The sequence below is a fragment of the Glycine soja genome, chromosome 18, assembly GCF_004193775.1.
Source record: "Glycine soja cultivar W05 chromosome 18, ASM419377v2, whole genome shotgun sequence".
Lineage (NCBI taxonomy): Eukaryota > Viridiplantae > Streptophyta > Magnoliopsida > Fabales > Fabaceae > Glycine > Glycine soja.
The window spans coordinates 56,188,873-56,207,358 of NC_041019.1; the positions used below are offsets into that span (position 1 = coordinate 56,188,873).

The 18,486-nt window shown below is 30.9% G+C and overlaps 2 protein-coding genes across 2 annotated transcripts; one reads left to right on the forward strand and one right to left on the reverse strand.

Annotated features, from left to right (window-relative positions):
- The first annotated feature begins 7,503 nt into the window (after positions 1-7,503).
- Positions 7,504-11,451, forward strand: LOC114394908 (probably inactive leucine-rich repeat receptor-like protein kinase At3g28040). Its single transcript, XM_028356592.1, has 2 exons — positions 7,504-9,685; positions 9,773-11,451. The coding sequence occupies exons 1-2, from the start codon at positions 8,139-8,141 to the stop codon at positions 11,247-11,249; spliced, it is 3,024 nt and encodes a 1,007-aa protein (XP_028212393.1). The 5' UTR covers positions 7,504-8,138; the 3' UTR covers positions 11,250-11,451.
- A 1,134-nt stretch (positions 11,452-12,585) lies between these two features.
- Positions 12,586-16,630, reverse strand: LOC114394545 (eukaryotic translation initiation factor 3 subunit H-like). The gene is made up of 12 exons (XM_028356157.1): positions 16,469-16,630; positions 16,292-16,371; positions 15,793-15,909; positions 15,596-15,699; positions 15,404-15,470; positions 14,390-14,523; positions 14,263-14,311; positions 13,825-13,896; positions 13,641-13,742; positions 13,502-13,569; positions 13,069-13,221; positions 12,586-12,907 (listed from the first exon to the last, which is right to left on the reverse strand). The coding sequence occupies exons 1-12, from the start codon at positions 16,476-16,478 to the stop codon at positions 12,850-12,852; spliced, it is 1,014 nt and encodes a 337-aa protein (XP_028211958.1). The 5' UTR covers positions 16,479-16,630; the 3' UTR covers positions 12,586-12,849.
- Positions 16,631-18,486: the final 1,856 nt, after the last annotated feature.

Below are 18,486 nucleotides of genomic sequence, written 5' to 3' on the forward strand. Positions count from 1 at the left end.
AATTCTAAAGAATGTGAAATAACAGAGACAGTTAGATGGGTCATTTTGATAATCCATTTCATAATATAATTTGAATAGAACTCTAGCAAAGAAGAATAAGGAGTTAGTGCCCGAGTGATCATTGCATTGGTTTGATTTGAAAACATATATATAAAATGGTGCATCACAAATCTACGTTAAGGGGATTGGATTGCGTAGGATAGATGAGGAATGTTTGTTTTGTAGCAGGAAGGTGACTAACAATATCCCATTTCCCAGCATAAAGTACCAACTCAAGAGTTAACACACACAATTAATGAAAGATCGATCGACTTTATTCAGATATCAACATACATGGATTCTTTTGGAAGACTAAGGACCACAATGTGTAGAATTTAGATAGGGTAATAAAGTATGTGTAGTTATACTTCCTGCATTAAAAGAAATTGTCCTTAAACTTCATCTGAACAATAAGTTTAGCCTTCATGTCCATACACAATGATGTGTCTATACTTGGACTTATTACTTAATACTTACGTTATAAGTAAATAAATTAATTTAGTGTACCTTAATTCTAACAAGTAAAACAATTTGTTAATATTAAATTAATGAAACAAAAATTATTAATAACAAGTGCAACATCTAGGTGCTACATACTTAAAGTATCACATCGAAAAAAAAAACCTTACTCTTCCATAAGCAAGACGTTTTCTTTTTCTTTTTCGAATCCTTCAAAAATAAAAATAAAAATACTTAAGCTCAATGTAAAATATAAAGCTTGTGTTGTTTTAGTATAGTTTTTTAAAATTGAGAATCATGAATATTTTCAAATTTTGATTTTGAATAATTTAATTTTCAATTTTTTTGCACATGACTTGATAGGTCAAATTTTGTGACAATTGTGATGAGTATGTTTATTTATTTTCTAGGTTGAGTTTCAGGAAATCCCAACCCAAATGAGCATGACCCAAAAAGCATATCTTAATACCCTTTGCATTGGTATTGTGAAAGAAGAGACGAGTAAAGGACAATATTCATATAAATGAGATTTAATTTTTTTTAATTAAAACCCAACCAAAATACTTTGATATTTTTTAAGTATGTGTATTAAGTATTCAATTAGCACATCTTTTTACAGTGAAAATTTTAGAGAAGAGAATAATGTTACTGTTGACTCGGTTCAAAGAAGAGAAACTATATATAAAAAAATACATTTATCTTATTATAAAGAGACAAGTGAGGCTCAAACCTACAAATTATTATATGCAAGATCCTCTTTGCATCTTGTTTTGTTCTACTTGATTAGCTCTTTAATTTTGTTTTTAACCAAAACATGGATTAAACTTTCAAAAAGGGAGGAATTGAAAATCACTTTCAAGGTATAGTTGCTTAAAATGGGAATTTGGCTAAAGAAGAGAAGAGGCCTAACTAAATTTAATGCACATAATTGGATCTTGTGTTGAAATATGGGGACAAAGAAACAAAATATGAAGAGTTAATGTGTGTAGGGTAGTGCCCCAAAAGAATCCCGTGAATCAGATTTGGATCTTCTGAGTGAGTTCGGTTGTGACCACCGCCGGTGCCCATCACGCGCAGCCCGTGTTGCCTTGGGTCCCACATCGCTTCCCAGTGGTCCTCTATTCTTCATTTCTTCCGCGGTAATTAAGGAAAACTAGTTAGTAACATTTAAATTTAAAAAACGAAAAAAATAATATTATTATTTGATTTTCTTTCATGAACAATAATAATACTACATTATTTTTTTTAGTTTTTATTTACTAATAACTTAATTTAGTAATCCAATGAGTATAACTTAGTTAATCCCATCCCATCTGGTTTTGGAAAAAAAAACTTAAATTTGTTTCCCGCAAAATATATTGTTAGAAAGAAGTAAAAAACTTTAAATGTGATTAGTGTTATAGTTGATGAAAGGATGGAAGCTTATAGAAATATGGATATCAAGAAGCCAAAAAATCACTTAATATATATAATAACAAGGAAAAAAATTAATCATAAATTTTTAAGTTGAAAGGGGAAAATTGTTCTATCTCAGCCGGACCATTAAAAGAGGTTTTATTAAATTAAAAAAAAAAGTTTCCACAACGGCTTGTTTAAGTTGCCATATCCTTTATGTGATGATGATCTTAAAAAAATAAAAAGTATTCAAGGAATGGTACTTTCCTCATTCTTCTCTTTTGTCACAGTGTTAGATGATGGTTGGGTAGGCTCAAGTTTGTAAGGTTTACACCCTATTAGATATACGCATAATGGAAATTCAGAGTTCAATTTACAAAAGCAAGTAATTCAATCCTTTAATTTAACAAGCATAGAGTTGAAAGTGATAAAATTCTTGTAATTTTATTCTATTATTGTATTGTAGCATTTAGGCTCTTTATCAGAGCTTATCTTTAGTACTCACCTAGCTTAGTTGCACACCTATGGGGATCAAAGGTTAAAGAATTTGTGCTTTCTTAGTTATTACTTATTACCCGAGGTTTTAAGACTAAGATTTGTGTTTTTTTATTATATTATACTGCATAATCTCAGTTTAAGATCACCAACATTATGGGGTTGAATAGTTTGGTCGATCACTGTGTGCTCCTAACAGGACGATGTGTACCTAAGCGCGAATATATGGTTAGTTTGAAACCCTAACAGTCTGAAATTATCTCATTGTGAAAAAAAATGAAAATGAAAAATTTGGCTACAAGTTAAGAGTTTTGAGGAAAAAATAACTAAACCACTTGTAGGAAAGAGAAAACCTTTGAAGAGTGTTAATTAAGGCACCGTATCGATGAGATTGACATTGTTGTTCTTGTATTCCTATTATTTTTCATAGTGGTTTTTCATAGTGGAAGACATTTTTATTATCTCATTGTGATAACACGATGTGTAAAAAAGTCAAACTCAATGATAATATGTTATTCATTGGCCTTATATTGGGCAATTTTATTTGATATGTTTTTCAACATGTTTTTTTTTTTTTTTTTAATTTTCCACAAGAATCCTCTTCTAAAAACAATTTTATTTAATATATATGCGGTCAAATCAATATAAAATATCAACACTCCTCTCAACAAAAATTTAAAATTTGATTTACTATGTTGTAGGAACTAATGTCTTCCATTAAACTCAACCCCATTGATGGGTTCATTTTGTTTTACAATAAGGGACATTTGTTTTAAGGTTTATTGGATTGTTTATAATTATTATTTGTATCCGTATAAACTGAAGATAAATACTAGAGATTTTATAATAAATTACACAACCTATTTATTAAGTTAGAACCATTGATCGATATTGTTTACAATGATTTGATTCTTGGATGACATACTTAAGAAAACTATTTTTATGTTTTGTTAAATCCACAACTGTTAATTATTTCGTTTAATTATCAAGTTTCCAATCAGTGGAACAAAATCAAAACAAAAAGAAATTTTCTGGGAAGAGGAAAATAAAAATAAAAGGTTTAAATGTAATTTTGTTCTCTCTTTCTTAAAGTTCCTAGTTTTTATCTTTTTATTTTAAAATAAAATATTTAATTCCTATATTTTTTTAAAACTTATAATTTTGTTTCTTTTATTTTTAAAATAAAGATATTTAGTCCCACAATTTTTTAAATAATATGTGATTTTATTCTTTCCGTCAAACTTGATTGTTAAAAGATTAATATTAATTACAATATTGATTAATCAAATAATATCATAACCTATTACTATATAAACTTGGGTCATATTAGGTTGATCTATTCATTTGTCAATGTTTCAAATTTGATGAAAGCTAGGATTAAAATTACAAATTTTATATAATTGAAGGATTAAATATCTTTATTTTTAGTATTTTAAATTAAAAAAACTAAAACTACAAATTTTAAAAAATAGAATGATGAAAATTATATCTAAACCAAAATAAAATAATAAAGGCTAAGGAACGCGTGGGGTTGAAAAAAGAAGTGTACAAACAAACTTTCGAGGAAACAAATTTGAAGACTCGTCACTGATGAGAAAAGTTAGAACAGCGAGTGTGAGTGCAATACAAGTTAGACATCAATGGTTGGCTGTATTTGAATTTTTGCTTAAGTATGTTTTTTTCCCTCAATTTTAGTCACTTTAGATTTTAATTTTTTTTAATTTATAGCCCTATATATTTATGTTTGTATGGATCAAAATTTTAAAAAAAAATCAGTAAACTTAAAGAGATTAAAAATAAATAAAATATCTTAAAAAGTAAAATTAAAAAATATAAACTTATAAACACTAAAATTAAAAAAATAAACTTACCAAAATAAAAAAAAAGCACTAACTAACCGGAATAAAAAATATATTTAACCTTTATATTTACTCAATAACTTTGTATTTGTATTTTTTTTTTCACGATAAATTTGGAGTAAATAATAAATTTTATTTTTATATATCTAACAAAAAAAAATGATTTGTTAAAGGTATAAAAAAAATTAAGAGTAACATGCCATAGCTTGAATGAAACCCGATCAACAAGTTACACTAGAAACGTACAAACTACAATTAATACACAACTTGCTTAATCCTGACACAGTCCACGGTCCAGTTTGCTGTGTACTGATGGATTCGTATTAAAAAGGAGATGTACACAATTCAATGATTGCACTGCCATTTTCGAACTTTTAAAATGATTATAAATAAATAGATATATCAGGAATTGCCTAGAGCATATGAATCATAAATTCATAATGATAATAATAGTATTTTAATTTTTTGATATATAAATTTGCACATTATACCTTTCTGACATTGCACTAAGTCTAAAAGATTCAAATAATAACAAATGTACTAAATCTAAGGAACATACTACTAGCATTCAAAAAAAAAAAAAGAAACATACTACAAGTGTAGTCACTAAAATGTTAAATTTTGAACTTGAAAATCAGCACACAAAAAACACCGGATAAAATAGAAACACATTGAAATTGATAATGAAAAATGTAGGCCTGGCCTTTTGAAGAAAAAAAAATACTGAAAATTGTAGGTAAATAACTTTTGAAAAATTTCACATGTGCATTTCATTCTTGTAAAGTCTCTAAAAGGAATGAAAAAAAATCACAATGTTAATGAATATACCTTATTATAGTCATCGAGGGTAGGTTCTAACAACTTAAGGGAGTCAAAGTAGGACTTATCTTAGCTTTGGCGCTATTTGAAGAATAATTAAAATTCTAATTGATTCATTGCCATAACATCATTATTTGTTATCAAAGAGTAGAGACTTGGAAATAATTGAAGGAGTAGTAATTGAAATGACCAAGTTGAAAATGTTTTCTTTAAAAAAGTTTAAAATGGAATATTAGATGATGCTTGCTTTAAGTGTATATTTTTTTTTCAAATTTTAAGATTTAAAAAAATGTATCAATTAGAAAGTACTTTAAGGTGTTATCCTATTTTTACTTTTTTTAGAAATGACTGAAAACATCAATATATTATTTTCAGTTTTTAGCATGTTTTTGAGAATATTTTTTTTTAAAAATGTTATCTAAATTTTAAACAAACTTGTTTTCACTCTTATTTTTTGTTTTATTTAAAAATAAAAACAAAAAAAAAAATACTCAAACCAAACATCAAGTTAACAAGATTATAAATATGTAGTAACATAATGCTACATCCGTTCCTATATATAAAAAACAAATAAGAATATTTTTTTATTCCTAAATATATGAAATTTATGATCATTTTTCATGCATTAATCTAATTTCTTTCTATGTCCTTATTTGTTGTAAAGACTACTAATAAGTCATATTCATTGGTGAAAAAAATTATCCATTAAAAAATTAATAATGTCATTAAATATCATTGTCACTTAAATCATTTAATTTAATAAGTATTATTAAAATAAAATTTAAATTTATGTATTAATTATAGTTAATCAAATTAATAATTTTTATTGGTGTTAATGAATAAATTAGGTATTTATTTTTTATATATAGAAACTTAAGAAGCAGTATAAAAGAAGATCATAAGAAAAAATTGGCACATTAACTAACAGGTGTACTAACCTTATTGTGAAGAGAAATTGAATAAGTTTTTTTGGGTACAGATATTGAATTAGTATAATTTTAGGAAAATGAGAGGGTTATAATGGTACGAGATGTTAAAAGCAGATTTTGTTATTTCTGTACAATAAATTATTCAAAAGATAATTGCACAAGTAATGTATAATCCACAAGCAGTTTTACGCCCATCAAATGAGATTTTAGTGACGTAGTATCATGGATTGGAGAAGATGATAATTAATTCTAAATTCTTAACCATTTACAAAATTGCAATTAAAAATAGTTTAAAATGATTGATGTGTCATAAAAATAAAGAATGATTAGCCTAACATGTTAGTTTTATGTCTTCACTTTAAATTTTATAAATTAAAATTCAAATAAAAAAATTATTATAATAATAGATAAGAGAAATACTAATAATATTATTTTTAATGTATTTTTATTATTAGTTAAAATTTATTAGAAATAATAAAATTTTGTGGGTAACATTTTTTTTTGAGTTTCTCTCAGTAATTCTTTAATTTTAATAAATTTTAACGTATAACAAAGAGAAAGTTGAAAGAAGAGTGTTGCCAATAATTAATATCCTCAATATAGATAATAGATACATTCATATCCACACACACAAAAATAAAGAGAAAAAAGAAAAATTGGAAAGCTACCTTACAGCTGGAAATTCTACCTAAAGTGAAGATATTCACGTAAAAACTCCCTGATAGTATTTCTTCCTACTAGAGTTAAACTATGGAAAAAGTGGTAGTTGTCATGAATCGCCTTACTTTCAAAAAAATTATACCGAAAAGCGAATCATTTTCTTATTTTCATTACACAAGAAAGCAACATGATTTTTGTCACCTATTGATATAGGATCTATTGATATATACCAAGGCAGTATTATTATAATGGAGTGATTATGACTGAGGCTAAACGACATTAGGAATCAAACAATTCTATATGTGATGTAGTTGAATTATTTAATTATCTTGTATATAAATTTATTCTTCTCAGTTTTATTATTTACTTTGCTTTAGCAACATAGACATTTTCTACGCCCACCTTATTGTTGTACTACCCATTGTATATTATTTTTTTCTTGCATTCATAGCAAATGGAATACAGTATTATTTTTCATCTGAACAACATTAGTCTCTCTCTAATATTCTACCAGAATCAAAATTCTTTTCTCTAGATTGGAGGACAACTATTTTTTTTCCTCAATTTTAAAATCTCCAAAGAAAAATAAACCACATAACATTATGCAGAGACAAGAGTTGGAAGTATCATAGTATCTGTAATTTAAACTAAAAAAAAGGGACCTTGTTAATAGACTGTCAGCTTCTACTCATAGAAGCATCAATAGCATTCAACAACAATATTCTCACCAATAAAATACTCTTCCCCATTTGAATGATTGTAAAACTACAAAAAACCTCACAAGGAAATAGTAACACATATACATATGCACACAAAATTATTCTCCAATCCACATTAAAAAAAAAAGAGCATATTAACTCACTCAACATTTGAAAACGAGAAAAGGAAGGCACAAGGAGGTAGAGGTTGTAGGACGCGACAAAGACCTTGTAAGGGTGGCAAAGATTTGTCAGTAGCTTAGCCACGTTTGTTGGACCAAAACTGTTTGATCACGGACTACACTAACAATACCATATTCACCCATTATTGGCTTTCTCAATGACCCATCTCTCACCCCATTTTGGTAAAATATTCTTCTCTTTCTCTCCTTCTGGTGAGCACACATGATTTTTGCCAACAAAGATTAAGCCAATTGATAAGAAACGAACTCATATCCCTTAAGGATGTGGATTTGATCCTCGTTATCGATATGAAGACCTTGTTGGTAGGTAATCTATACGTACCTTATAAGCGTTCTTTGAGTCTTGAGCCCTGTCTTGACCTCGGTGAATCCAGGATCCAGCTCACCTAAATTTTCCACAAAAATATAAAAAAAAAAGTAATATTGTGTTCGCTAAGGTAGTGTAACATCTATCCGTCATTACAGTTTTCACATACTATGTTATCCCTAAAGAAAAAAAAAGAAGCCATAGTTTTAACATAGTTAACTACTAAAGATAGTAACATAACTCCATCAACCTCAGAAAGAGGGAGAGGAAGAAGAATGACTAGTTTTCAGTTTCACTTGAGAGTTTTGAGTTTGCTGATTTCAGTTTCCTATTTGCTGACATGCTTGGGGAACAATGACATACCTGTCCAGTTGAATGATGATGTTCTTGGCCTGATTGTGTTCAAATCAGACCTTAATGACCCTTCTTCTTATCTTGCTTCATGGAATGAAGATGATGCCAATCCATGCTCATGGCAATTCGTGCAGTGCAATCCTGAGAGTGGAAGAGTTTCTGAGGTCTCATTGGATGGCTTAGGATTATCTGGGAAGATTGGAAGGGGTCTTGAGAAGTTACAGCATCTAACGGTATTGTCCCTTTCTCACAACAACTTGAGTGGGAGTATTAGTCCATCACTCACTCTTTCCAATAGTCTTGAGAGGCTGAACCTTAGCCACAATGTTCTTTCTGGTTCCATTCCTACTTCTTTTGTGAATATGAATTCAATAAAATTTCTTGATCTTTCTGAGAACTCATTCTCAGGACCAATGCCTGAGAGTTTTTTTGAGAGCTGTTCTTCCCTTCATCACATTTCTCTAGCTAGGAACATGTTTGATGGACCAGTTCCTGGCTCACTGTCTAGATGTTCCTCATTGAATAGCATTAATCTTTCCAATAATCATTTCTCCGGTAATGTGGACTTTAGTGGGATTTGGTCATTGAACAGGCTTAGGACTTTGGATCTATCTAACAATGCCTTATCAGGGTCTTTACCTAATGGAATTTCATCCATACATAACTTTAAAGAGATCTTATTACAAGGTAACCAGTTTTCAGGTCCATTATCCACTGATATTGGATTCTGCCTGCATCTGAATAGGTTGGATTTCAGTGATAATCAGTTCAGTGGAGAACTGCCAGAGTCACTAGGGATGCTTAGTTCTTTGAGCTATTTCAAGGCATCAAATAATCATTTCAACAGTGAATTCCCTCAATGGATTGGTAACATGACCAGTCTGGAGTACCTAGAGCTCTCAAACAATCAGTTCACTGGAAGCATCCCACAGTCAATAGGGGAACTGAGATCACTGACTCATCTGAGCATTTCAAATAACATGCTTGTTGGAACTATTCCATCATCATTGAGTTTCTGCACAAAGTTATCTGTGGTCCAGCTCAGAGGAAATGGTTTCAACGGCACCATTCCAGAGGGTTTGTTTGGCCTAGGATTGGAGGAAATAGACTTGTCCCATAATGAATTGAGTGGCTCAATTCCACCCGGATCAAGCAGGCTCTTGGAAACTCTCACCCACTTGGATCTTTCAGATAACCATCTCCAAGGGAATATCCCTGCAGAAACCGGTCTTCTATCAAAACTAACACATTTGAATCTGTCTTGGAATGATCTTCATTCACAGATGCCTCCAGAATTTGGCCTCCTTCAGAACCTGGCAGTTTTGGATCTTCGCAATAGTGCCTTGCACGGTTCAATTCCAGCAGATATATGTGACTCAGGCAATTTAGCTGTCCTCCAACTTGATGGAAATTCATTTGAAGGGAATATTCCGTCCGAGATTGGAAATTGTAGCTCTCTTTACTTGCTGTATGCATCCTATTTCTCAAGCTCTAGTGTCATTTCTTTTAACACGTCTTTTTGGAAGATATACTAATTCCTATCTATTTTATGCAGGAGTTTGTCTCACAATAATTTGACTGGTTCAATTCCAAAGTCCATGTCAAAGCTAAACAAGCTCAAAATCCTCAAGCTGGAATTCAATGAACTAAGTGGAGAGATACCAATGGAGCTTGGAATGCTTCAGAGTCTTCTTGCTGTAAACATATCATACAACAGGCTCACAGGAAGGCTTCCTACAAGTAGCATATTTCAGAACTTGGACAAAAGTTCCTTGGAAGGAAACCTGGGTCTTTGTTCACCCTTGTTGAAGGGTCCATGTAAGATGAATGTCCCCAAACCACTAGTGCTTGACCCAAATGCCTATAACAACCAAATAAGTCCTCAAAGGCAAACAAACGAATCATCTGAGTCTGGCCCAGTCCATCGCCACAGGTTCCTTAGTGTATCTGCTATTGTAGCAATATCTGCATCCTTTGTCATTGTATTAGGAGTGATTGCTGTTAGCCTACTTAATGTTTCTGTAAGGAGAAGGCTAACATTTTTGGATAATGCTTTGGAAAGCATGTGCTCGAGCTCTTCAAGATCGGGAAGTCCAGCCACAGGAAAGCTTATCCTGTTTGATTCCCAGTCCTCACCTGATTGGATCAGCAATCCTGAGTCCTTGCTCAACAAGGCATCTGAGATTGGAGAAGGAGTCTTTGGAACACTCTACAAGGTTCCATTGGGATCACAAGGTAGAATGGTAGCAATCAAGAAGCTTATATCCACAAACATAATCCAATATCCTGAAGACTTTGATAGGGAAGTTAGAATCCTCGGGAAAGCAAGGCACCCAAATCTAATAGCATTGAAAGGATACTATTGGACTCCTCAACTACAACTTTTAGTAACTGAGTTTGCACCAAATGGTAGCTTGCAAGCCAAGCTACATGAAAGGCTTCCTTCAAGTCCTCCTCTTTCTTGGGCTATAAGGTTCAAAATCTTGCTTGGAACAGCAAAGGGGCTTGCTCATTTGCACCACTCTTTCCGTCCACCGATCATCCACTACAACATAAAGCCAAGTAACATTTTGCTTGACGAAAATTACAACGCCAAGATCTCAGATTTTGGGTTGGCTCGGCTTCTGACAAAGCTTGACCGGCATGTGATGAGCAACAGGTTCCAGAGTGCACTAGGATATGTGGCACCAGAATTAGCATGCCAGAGCTTAAGGGTCAATGAGAAATGTGATGTGTATGGTTTTGGGGTGATGATCCTTGAGCTGGTGACAGGTAGGAGACCAGTGGAGTATGGAGAAGACAATGTGCTGATACTGAATGACCATGTGAGGGTGCTGCTTGAGCAAGGGAATGTGTTGGAGTGTGTGGATCAAAGCATGAGTGAGTATCCTGAAGATGAGGTATTGCCTGTTCTGAAGCTAGCAATGGTATGCACCTCTCAAATTCCTTCTAGCAGGCCTACTATGGCTGAAGTGGTGCAAATACTGCAGGTCATTAAAACCCCAGTTCCTCAAAGGATGGAAGTATTTTGATGAGATATGCTTCTCTGTTGAACTAGCTTGACATATAGAAAATCTGTGACTGATGAGATTTTTTTCTTTTCTTTTTTCCTTTATGTTGTGTATCCTTTTTAATTTCCTTGGCTATTTGGTTTATGTAGACTCTTGTTTTATGTCCAAGTAGATTTTCCTCGTATAAATGGAAATCACTATCATATAAATCCGTTATTCGCAACTCTTGTTTTCTCTTTTACTGATTTCAGTTTATCGATTGTATTTACCAAATTTTAATAATATTACAACTTACAAACTATAGCAATGTAGCCACATGATTAAAAGTAGTCACATTATTCATTGGAATGAACAAATCTAAAAATCTTAGGCATGAATACAGAATTGTGTTGTTATTATTTTTTGGGTGAGAAAAAGTTTTAGGGAAGGAAAGTTTTCATGTGAGCAAAATCGAATTCAAGAAATTGTTTTATCAATATTATTTTATATTAAAAAATCAGCACAAAATCTTTTTCTTTTCCGATCATAGTATAGGTACAAAGTTCTCTGTGTTGGAAGCAGTGATAAATCTTCATCAAGAGAGATTGTGAACATACATAAGATACACAAGCTGGGATGAGTATTATCCACCATGTTTTAGGCACGACTCACCAAGTCTGCGTTTCAAACACACAGATAAGTGCAATCCATGAAATAAAAGAACTTTCTTTTCAAGATCCGTATCCGACCCATAAAAACCCATGAATAAATGAATCAGTCCACAAATCCAACTATTAATTTGAAAAATATTTTTTATAAATAAATATTTTTTTTAAAAGTGAAAACTATATAAAATTAAAAAAAAAATTGACTTCATTTTTTAAACTAAAATCTATTAGACTAAAATATATCAACATTTTAAATATAGCTAGATATGTAGACCTAACGAATTGAACTCAAAAATTCAATATATTTATACGGTCTTAAGAAAAATTATCCACCCACCGATTAGTAGACCTGAATATGTATACTCATCCCTAGACACAAACAACTACCACTTATATCAACCATTATTGGTTAAACCAACACAATCTTATATCATCTCAAGGAATGCTCAAAATCTACATCTAAAAAAACCATCCCGTAAAATATTCAGAAGTTAATACAAGTTGTTTGGGATTTGCTTGTTCTCGGGTAGTTATTCCTTAAACACGTATTCCTTAGCAGAACAGAGCCTATTGATTTAAAAAAAAAATTGCAAAATGCAAAACTAACGTGTTTGAAACGATGCTCCGAATAAAAAGGATGAAGCGAGAACTTCTAGTTGTGATTGTTTCACTATTCGCATTGTGATTGGTATAAATACTTTCCACAGAAATTAACTAAAGTAGTTGGTTAATATAACTGGATGCCAAATTTTGTAACATAGATAAAAAGCAGCAAGTGGCACTGCATGTATCTCTAAATATTCAATAACAGATTATACTCAATACAATTGGATGGGTTTCATAAAATAAACAAAAATTACGTCGCCTTACAAGCGTGATCCTCAAATATACTACCAAATTCGCCATAAAATTCTCATCCTATATGGAAAAGAAATTGGATCAAACCATCAGAATGACAAACAAAAATTGCCTTATCAATCCTCATGCAAAGCCTTCATCAAATAGAGTCTGTTAAAGCTCTGCCCTGACACCCTGCAGAACATGCAACGGAAAATGTAAGGATAATTAAACTCTATTGGCTAGAGAAGAGATACCCATGATGATATAGGAAAACGAAGAAAATCAGAAACTTTAAATTGGCAACTTAAGTATCGTGCTCCTCAAACATGGAAAAAAGAGCCTTAGTCACATACCCATTGATTTGGTTGCAGTAGTTGGAAATTTGATTTGTTATGAGGAAGCTCTCCAACCGTGAAGGCTCTGGGAGCGGCTTGAAAATGGGATTTGAAGGATCTTCCTCTGGCAAAGGTTCTTCTCCAGCAGCTTTACGGGCCATGTTCTCCGTCCTATTATTACAAAATCCAAATCAGATGAAGAACCAATAGTTCAAAGTAATAAACTTAACACAACAGACTAAATGGGTAAATATCCATACTTCTACAAACTAAACTATTCAAGAAACCATGAGAAAATAAACCCAGAATCTAAAACAATTAGAAAATCCGTATTCAAAGACATGGAATCTCAACTAAAACAGAACAATTAGTTAGCAATGCATTCCAATCTTACAACAAAAACATAATGTAGTTATTAGTTTAAACAATTCAAATACAAACTGAATGATACCTTCTCTTTTGAAGCCATGCTTGCTGCTGAGCTTGTTGACGAGACAAGCTTCGATAATAGAATTGGAACTAAAATAGAAGAAATTTCAGTCAAATACATTCTAAAACAGCACACAAAACAAATGAAGACCTAAAAGAACCTTTTGTTGTTCTAGTGACAAGTCATCCATGCATTCAATCAAAAATTCGGTATTCCTCTCCATCAATGAACTGGTTGACAATTGCAAACGATCATAATCACACTGCAATGGAACAACAACATATGTAAAGATAAACTAAAATTTAAAATGACCAAAAGAATCTCTACTAAAGATCATAGATCACCTGGGTGACTGGAGTATCAGGTTCCAGCTCTGTCATAAAAGCACTGATAAGGGCAGAATTTGAAACTTTGATCTGATATAAAAATATACATGAAGCAGATCAGCATTGATTACAAACCTACTAACAAAAATAATCCAAAGCTAATTAATACACTTCCATACAATTAAATATATTAATATCTACCAAAAAATTATTGATCTTAAATCCAATAGCATGTCTAATTCATTCTTAATATGACAAAGACTAGTATCATTCTAATTTACCATGAAAGATGTGTTTAACAATCATATCAAAAATTTCAATCACCTTACTTTTAAGATGATTTAGTGAGTATAGATATTCATATTAAAAATGTTAGAGGAAAAAAACAGGAATTCATTATATGAAGGGGCTAATTGGTGAAACCACTCGAGAAAGGCAAATTTAAGGAAAGCTTACTGGTATTTCCTCAAAGATATCCACCCATGATAAGTTCTTCTCCCTCAATCTATCTCACAAGACAGAAAAATCAGAAATCAAGTGGTTCAACTTAAAGACAACAAGACATCCAAAATAAAATTCATACTTCTCTCCAGTAAAATTATTGCTGCGATAGAGTTCCATGAATGAGTCAGAAAGCTTCAATGCCTTCAGAGCTAGAACACCTTGATCAGACCTTGATGGATCATATATTATGCAAACACAGCGTCTAATATTCTCCTGAAAAGCATTGCCAAGTTTGAAACCAATGGTCATTTAACAGATTAGATACTTATGAAAATGTTGTCTTCAGCCAAAAAAACAAAAATAAAGTGCACAAAGGAAAGCATCCAATAACGAACTTTTCTGTTTCAAATATCAGAAATCATCATCAGCAATCTATAGTAAATTTTAAGCAAAAGCAACAGAAAACCTAGACCATGGAAAAAATCATGGTATATTCTAATCATCTGGTTAACAAATGTAGTTGTGTTTGTCATTCTACCTAGTTTACTCAACTTCCCCTAATTTACAAACACTTGTTTCTACTTCAAAGCAATTTAGCAAGCATGTTTCTAAATTTAGCTCATGTAAAATTCTCAGTTAATTGTAACAGATAACCATCCAACAAATTATGCCAATATCTAACAATCTTGATCAAGAATGACACTGCCTCATTATCATAAATTCATAATAGGTGCCTATTTTCAAGTTCAAATCCTTGGTGGTGCAGACCACATCCTGTGATGGACTGTTGGGCATTCTCAATTTATAGTTTCAAGTTATTATCATATTATGTAACTTAGGGATGTGCAAAAAAATCGGTTTGGAACAAACCGAATTGTAACTGAAACCAAACTGGTTTGAACAAAAAATAACTGTGTTGTTATACAAAACCAATACAGTTAACCGAGTTGTTTCTACAAACTAGTTCGGTTAATCAAACTGGTTTTAACCTGAATCAATTAAGCTCAGTGCATTTACAATAAATATCAAAGTATAGGAGCATCTGGTTTGCATAACAACATATAACTAGACAAGATACTAAGTACTAACCAAGAAACCCCAGCTTAAGAAAAACTATGAAAAATAAATAAATAAATTGACAGACATTCATTACCTGGTAATTCATAAAGGTTTCAATAAGCTCCACAGTCTGGAAGGAGCCAAGCAATGTAGACTGGTACCTAGATTTAGAGAATTTTGCCACATGTTGGAGAAATGATTAAAAAACCCATATTGAGCCAAAATTCCACCACAGTTATAAAACCATTAAAATTCATTTGAAAAGTGGTATTTTCATCTTACATACCATCCAACTGTGTTGTTGTCAACATTAACCTCCCTCAGGCATCTCATCATTTCAAGCTGATAATTGGCACCATCAGCTTCAATTTCCTCATCCTCCTCCCTCATCTGCAATTTTTAGTAACAGAATCGATGATAACTTTATGAGGGCAATGTTTACAGATTAAAAAATGGAGAAAAAGAAAAGAAAGTATATCATACTGGAAAGGGGAAGCAGTTGGTAACTTCAAGAACACTGCCAACATCCAACCCAAGAAGTTGTCCAGTGACTAAAGAAGGCGAGTGGTCCTTACAATGCTTAATTATCTTCAGGATAACCTGTTCAACCAAGGGACAAATACCAACCAGATTGGTATCAGTATTTTCTTCACAATGCAAAAACAAACATTGAATATTCTCTTCCAATACAGAGACCTGCCGCATAAATTTACAAACATCTATGGTCCAATGTTAACAAACATAGAGGTACACATAGAACATGAAACCTAGCTACAACCAGATCCACATCAGCATAATAGACTATGGGTTACTTAAATGTTGCAATTTCAAAATCCTATATAATTGATGAAAACAAGTATAGATTAGACAGATGCAACAACAAATTGAGGCTTAACAATAGACCCTTCAAAATTAATCCCGTGTAAAGGTAAAATTATGAAACAGTGGAGCAATTGAAGTTTGAAAAGCATAGAATTGATACCAGTCCTTCAATCTGGACGACTCTGAGAAGCGGCGCAGCCTCCTCCGTTGCGGCGACTTGGAGGAAAGATCTGGCAGGAGCTGCACGAATAAAACGAGACATCATTCAATGGTGTGAAAAAATAAAACAGAAACCCTAATTTGGTGGAGAATGTAGGGAGCGTAAACGTAAACATACTGGTAGCCATGTTTTGAATCAATGGAAAGGAGCGAAGAATCTGCGATGGAGTTTGAAAGAGGAAGAAACCCTAACGCCGGAGCAAGAGGAAGAAGAAGGGGTTTTGCTTAGAGTTGGGCTCAAATAGTCCACACCTAAAATTACAGTTAGCCCAATTTTTATTTTTTAAAATTAAAATATAAATATAAGGAGAAACAGAGACAGAATACAGAAAAAAACGATTAAAGCAGAAAAGGGATTAGAGTTGAACCAAAAGGATGCGTTTTAACTTTTAAGATAAGATAGGAGAATAGGATTAGAATAAGACAAAATATTATTTTATTTTATCCAATGTTCATGCAAATCAAATAACAGATTAGATAATGATATGATGAAATATAAATTATGTTCAAATGATAAAATTAATTCTTCGTTAAAATTATAGTTATTTTTCTAAAAAGTAATTTTTAACTTACTTTTTTAGTTTTTGCAAAATATAAAGAAAAATATAATTTTGATTATGTTAAGCAAAAAATAATTTTTCATTTTTGTAGTTATTTTTCTTATTTTTTTAAAAAAAATATATGATTTTTAAAATTATAATTACTAGTACATTAGTATGTGCAATGTACAAAATAAATATTTAAGTTATGTAACTAAAATTTATAATAAATAAATATTTTTAAATATATAAACTATATTAAAATTAAACTTCATCTTGAATAAAAATTTTGAATGTATAAATTATATTTTAGATTGATGATAAATTATTTATTATATTATGATAAAAAGGCTATTTTTTTACTGGTAAGTGCTTTTAAAAAAATATTGAAGAACAATTTAAAAATAAGCATAAAAAATATATTGAAAAAAAATTAAGAAAAATCCCATATTCCAAAACAAGTATTCTTATATTAAGTTTTGTTGATAAATGCAATTGCACAATACTATGGAGGTTGGACTTATTTTTGTCAAAAAGTTAGAAGCAAAAAGATGGGATTTAAATAGCAACGAGGGATTGCCAATAGCAATTGCTCAAATGTATTAATCAGGCACAGCTTCCTTAATAACGTTTTCTTTTCTTTCTTTCTTGTTGTATTGGTTCACTCAAGTAGAAGTACAAGAATGACTAACTACATATTTGAATTGAAGTTAAACATGTTGTGTGTAAGCAGTCTAATAAAAATTCTTCTAATAAAAGTAAAATAAAAGATAATGATCTTTTGTCTTAAAAATACTTTTTTAACCGAAAATAAAAAATGACATTAGGTGAGATCTAAGTTCACTTAGGTGATTTTTTTTTTCCTTTCAAAATCAATTTAACTAAAATCCTTTTAAAATAAACCGTATTTATTAACTTTAATTAAATTTATATTCATTTTCCTATTTCTAATATTTGTAAAAAAAATTCTTTCATATTTCATTAACTTTAATTATTTAATTTAATAAATATTTAAAAGTAAAATTCATGTGATTTCTAAAAAAATTATCTAAAATCTCTGAGATTTATCATTAAACCAAAAAATAAAAATAAAAAAATCTTAAAAGATATTCAATATTATGTAATATCATACGATACATAAGTAATCTAAGATTTTAATTTAAAATCTTACATTAAAATTGTTCTTAGTCCTCCTTAGCTTAAATGAGTTTTAATTATGATTAGAGTTCATTGGATAAGATGATACTGTTACCGTCTGCAGAAGTTTAATCATTGCCTGTTTTTATTTATTTATTTCGAATAAAAAAAGTGTTTTTTTAATTAAATGTGAGTATGCTTTGGATTGAGATGTTTGCACTGTGATAAACTGATGCTTTGCTGGACTCAATATTGCTTATTAGAGAAGAGAGTGTGTGTTTGTAACAAGTATATATACATTAGCCTTTGTTTTTTCCCCCCTTTAAAAATACGTTTACACTATTGTAAAAGAGACTTTTAAATAAGTTGCTACAAAAGTTAGATTAGACCTTAAACTTATAACATATAAAAGATTTATGCTTGACACTTATAAATCTAACCTACGTATTTTTACCATTAT

Excerpts from the sequence above, each read along its gene's own strand:
- LOC114394908 (XM_028356592.1), top strand. The coding sequence starts at position 8,139 with ATGACTAGTTTTCAGTTTCACTTGAGAGTTTTGAGTTTGCTGATTTCA. Across the intron at positions 9,686-9,772 it reads TGTAGCTCTCTTTACTTGCT|GAGTTTGTCTCACAATAATT; the intron begins GTATGCATCCTA and ends TATTTTATGCAG.
- LOC114394545 (XM_028356157.1), bottom strand. Across the intron at positions 15,910-16,291 it reads TCGTCCAGATTGAAGGACTG|GTTATCCTGAAGATAATTAA; the intron begins GTATCAATTCTA and ends TTGGTTGAACAG. Across the intron at positions 13,897-14,262 it reads ATATCTTTGAGGAAATACCA|ATCAAAGTTTCAAATTCTGC; the intron begins GTAAGCTTTCCT and ends TTTTTATATCAG.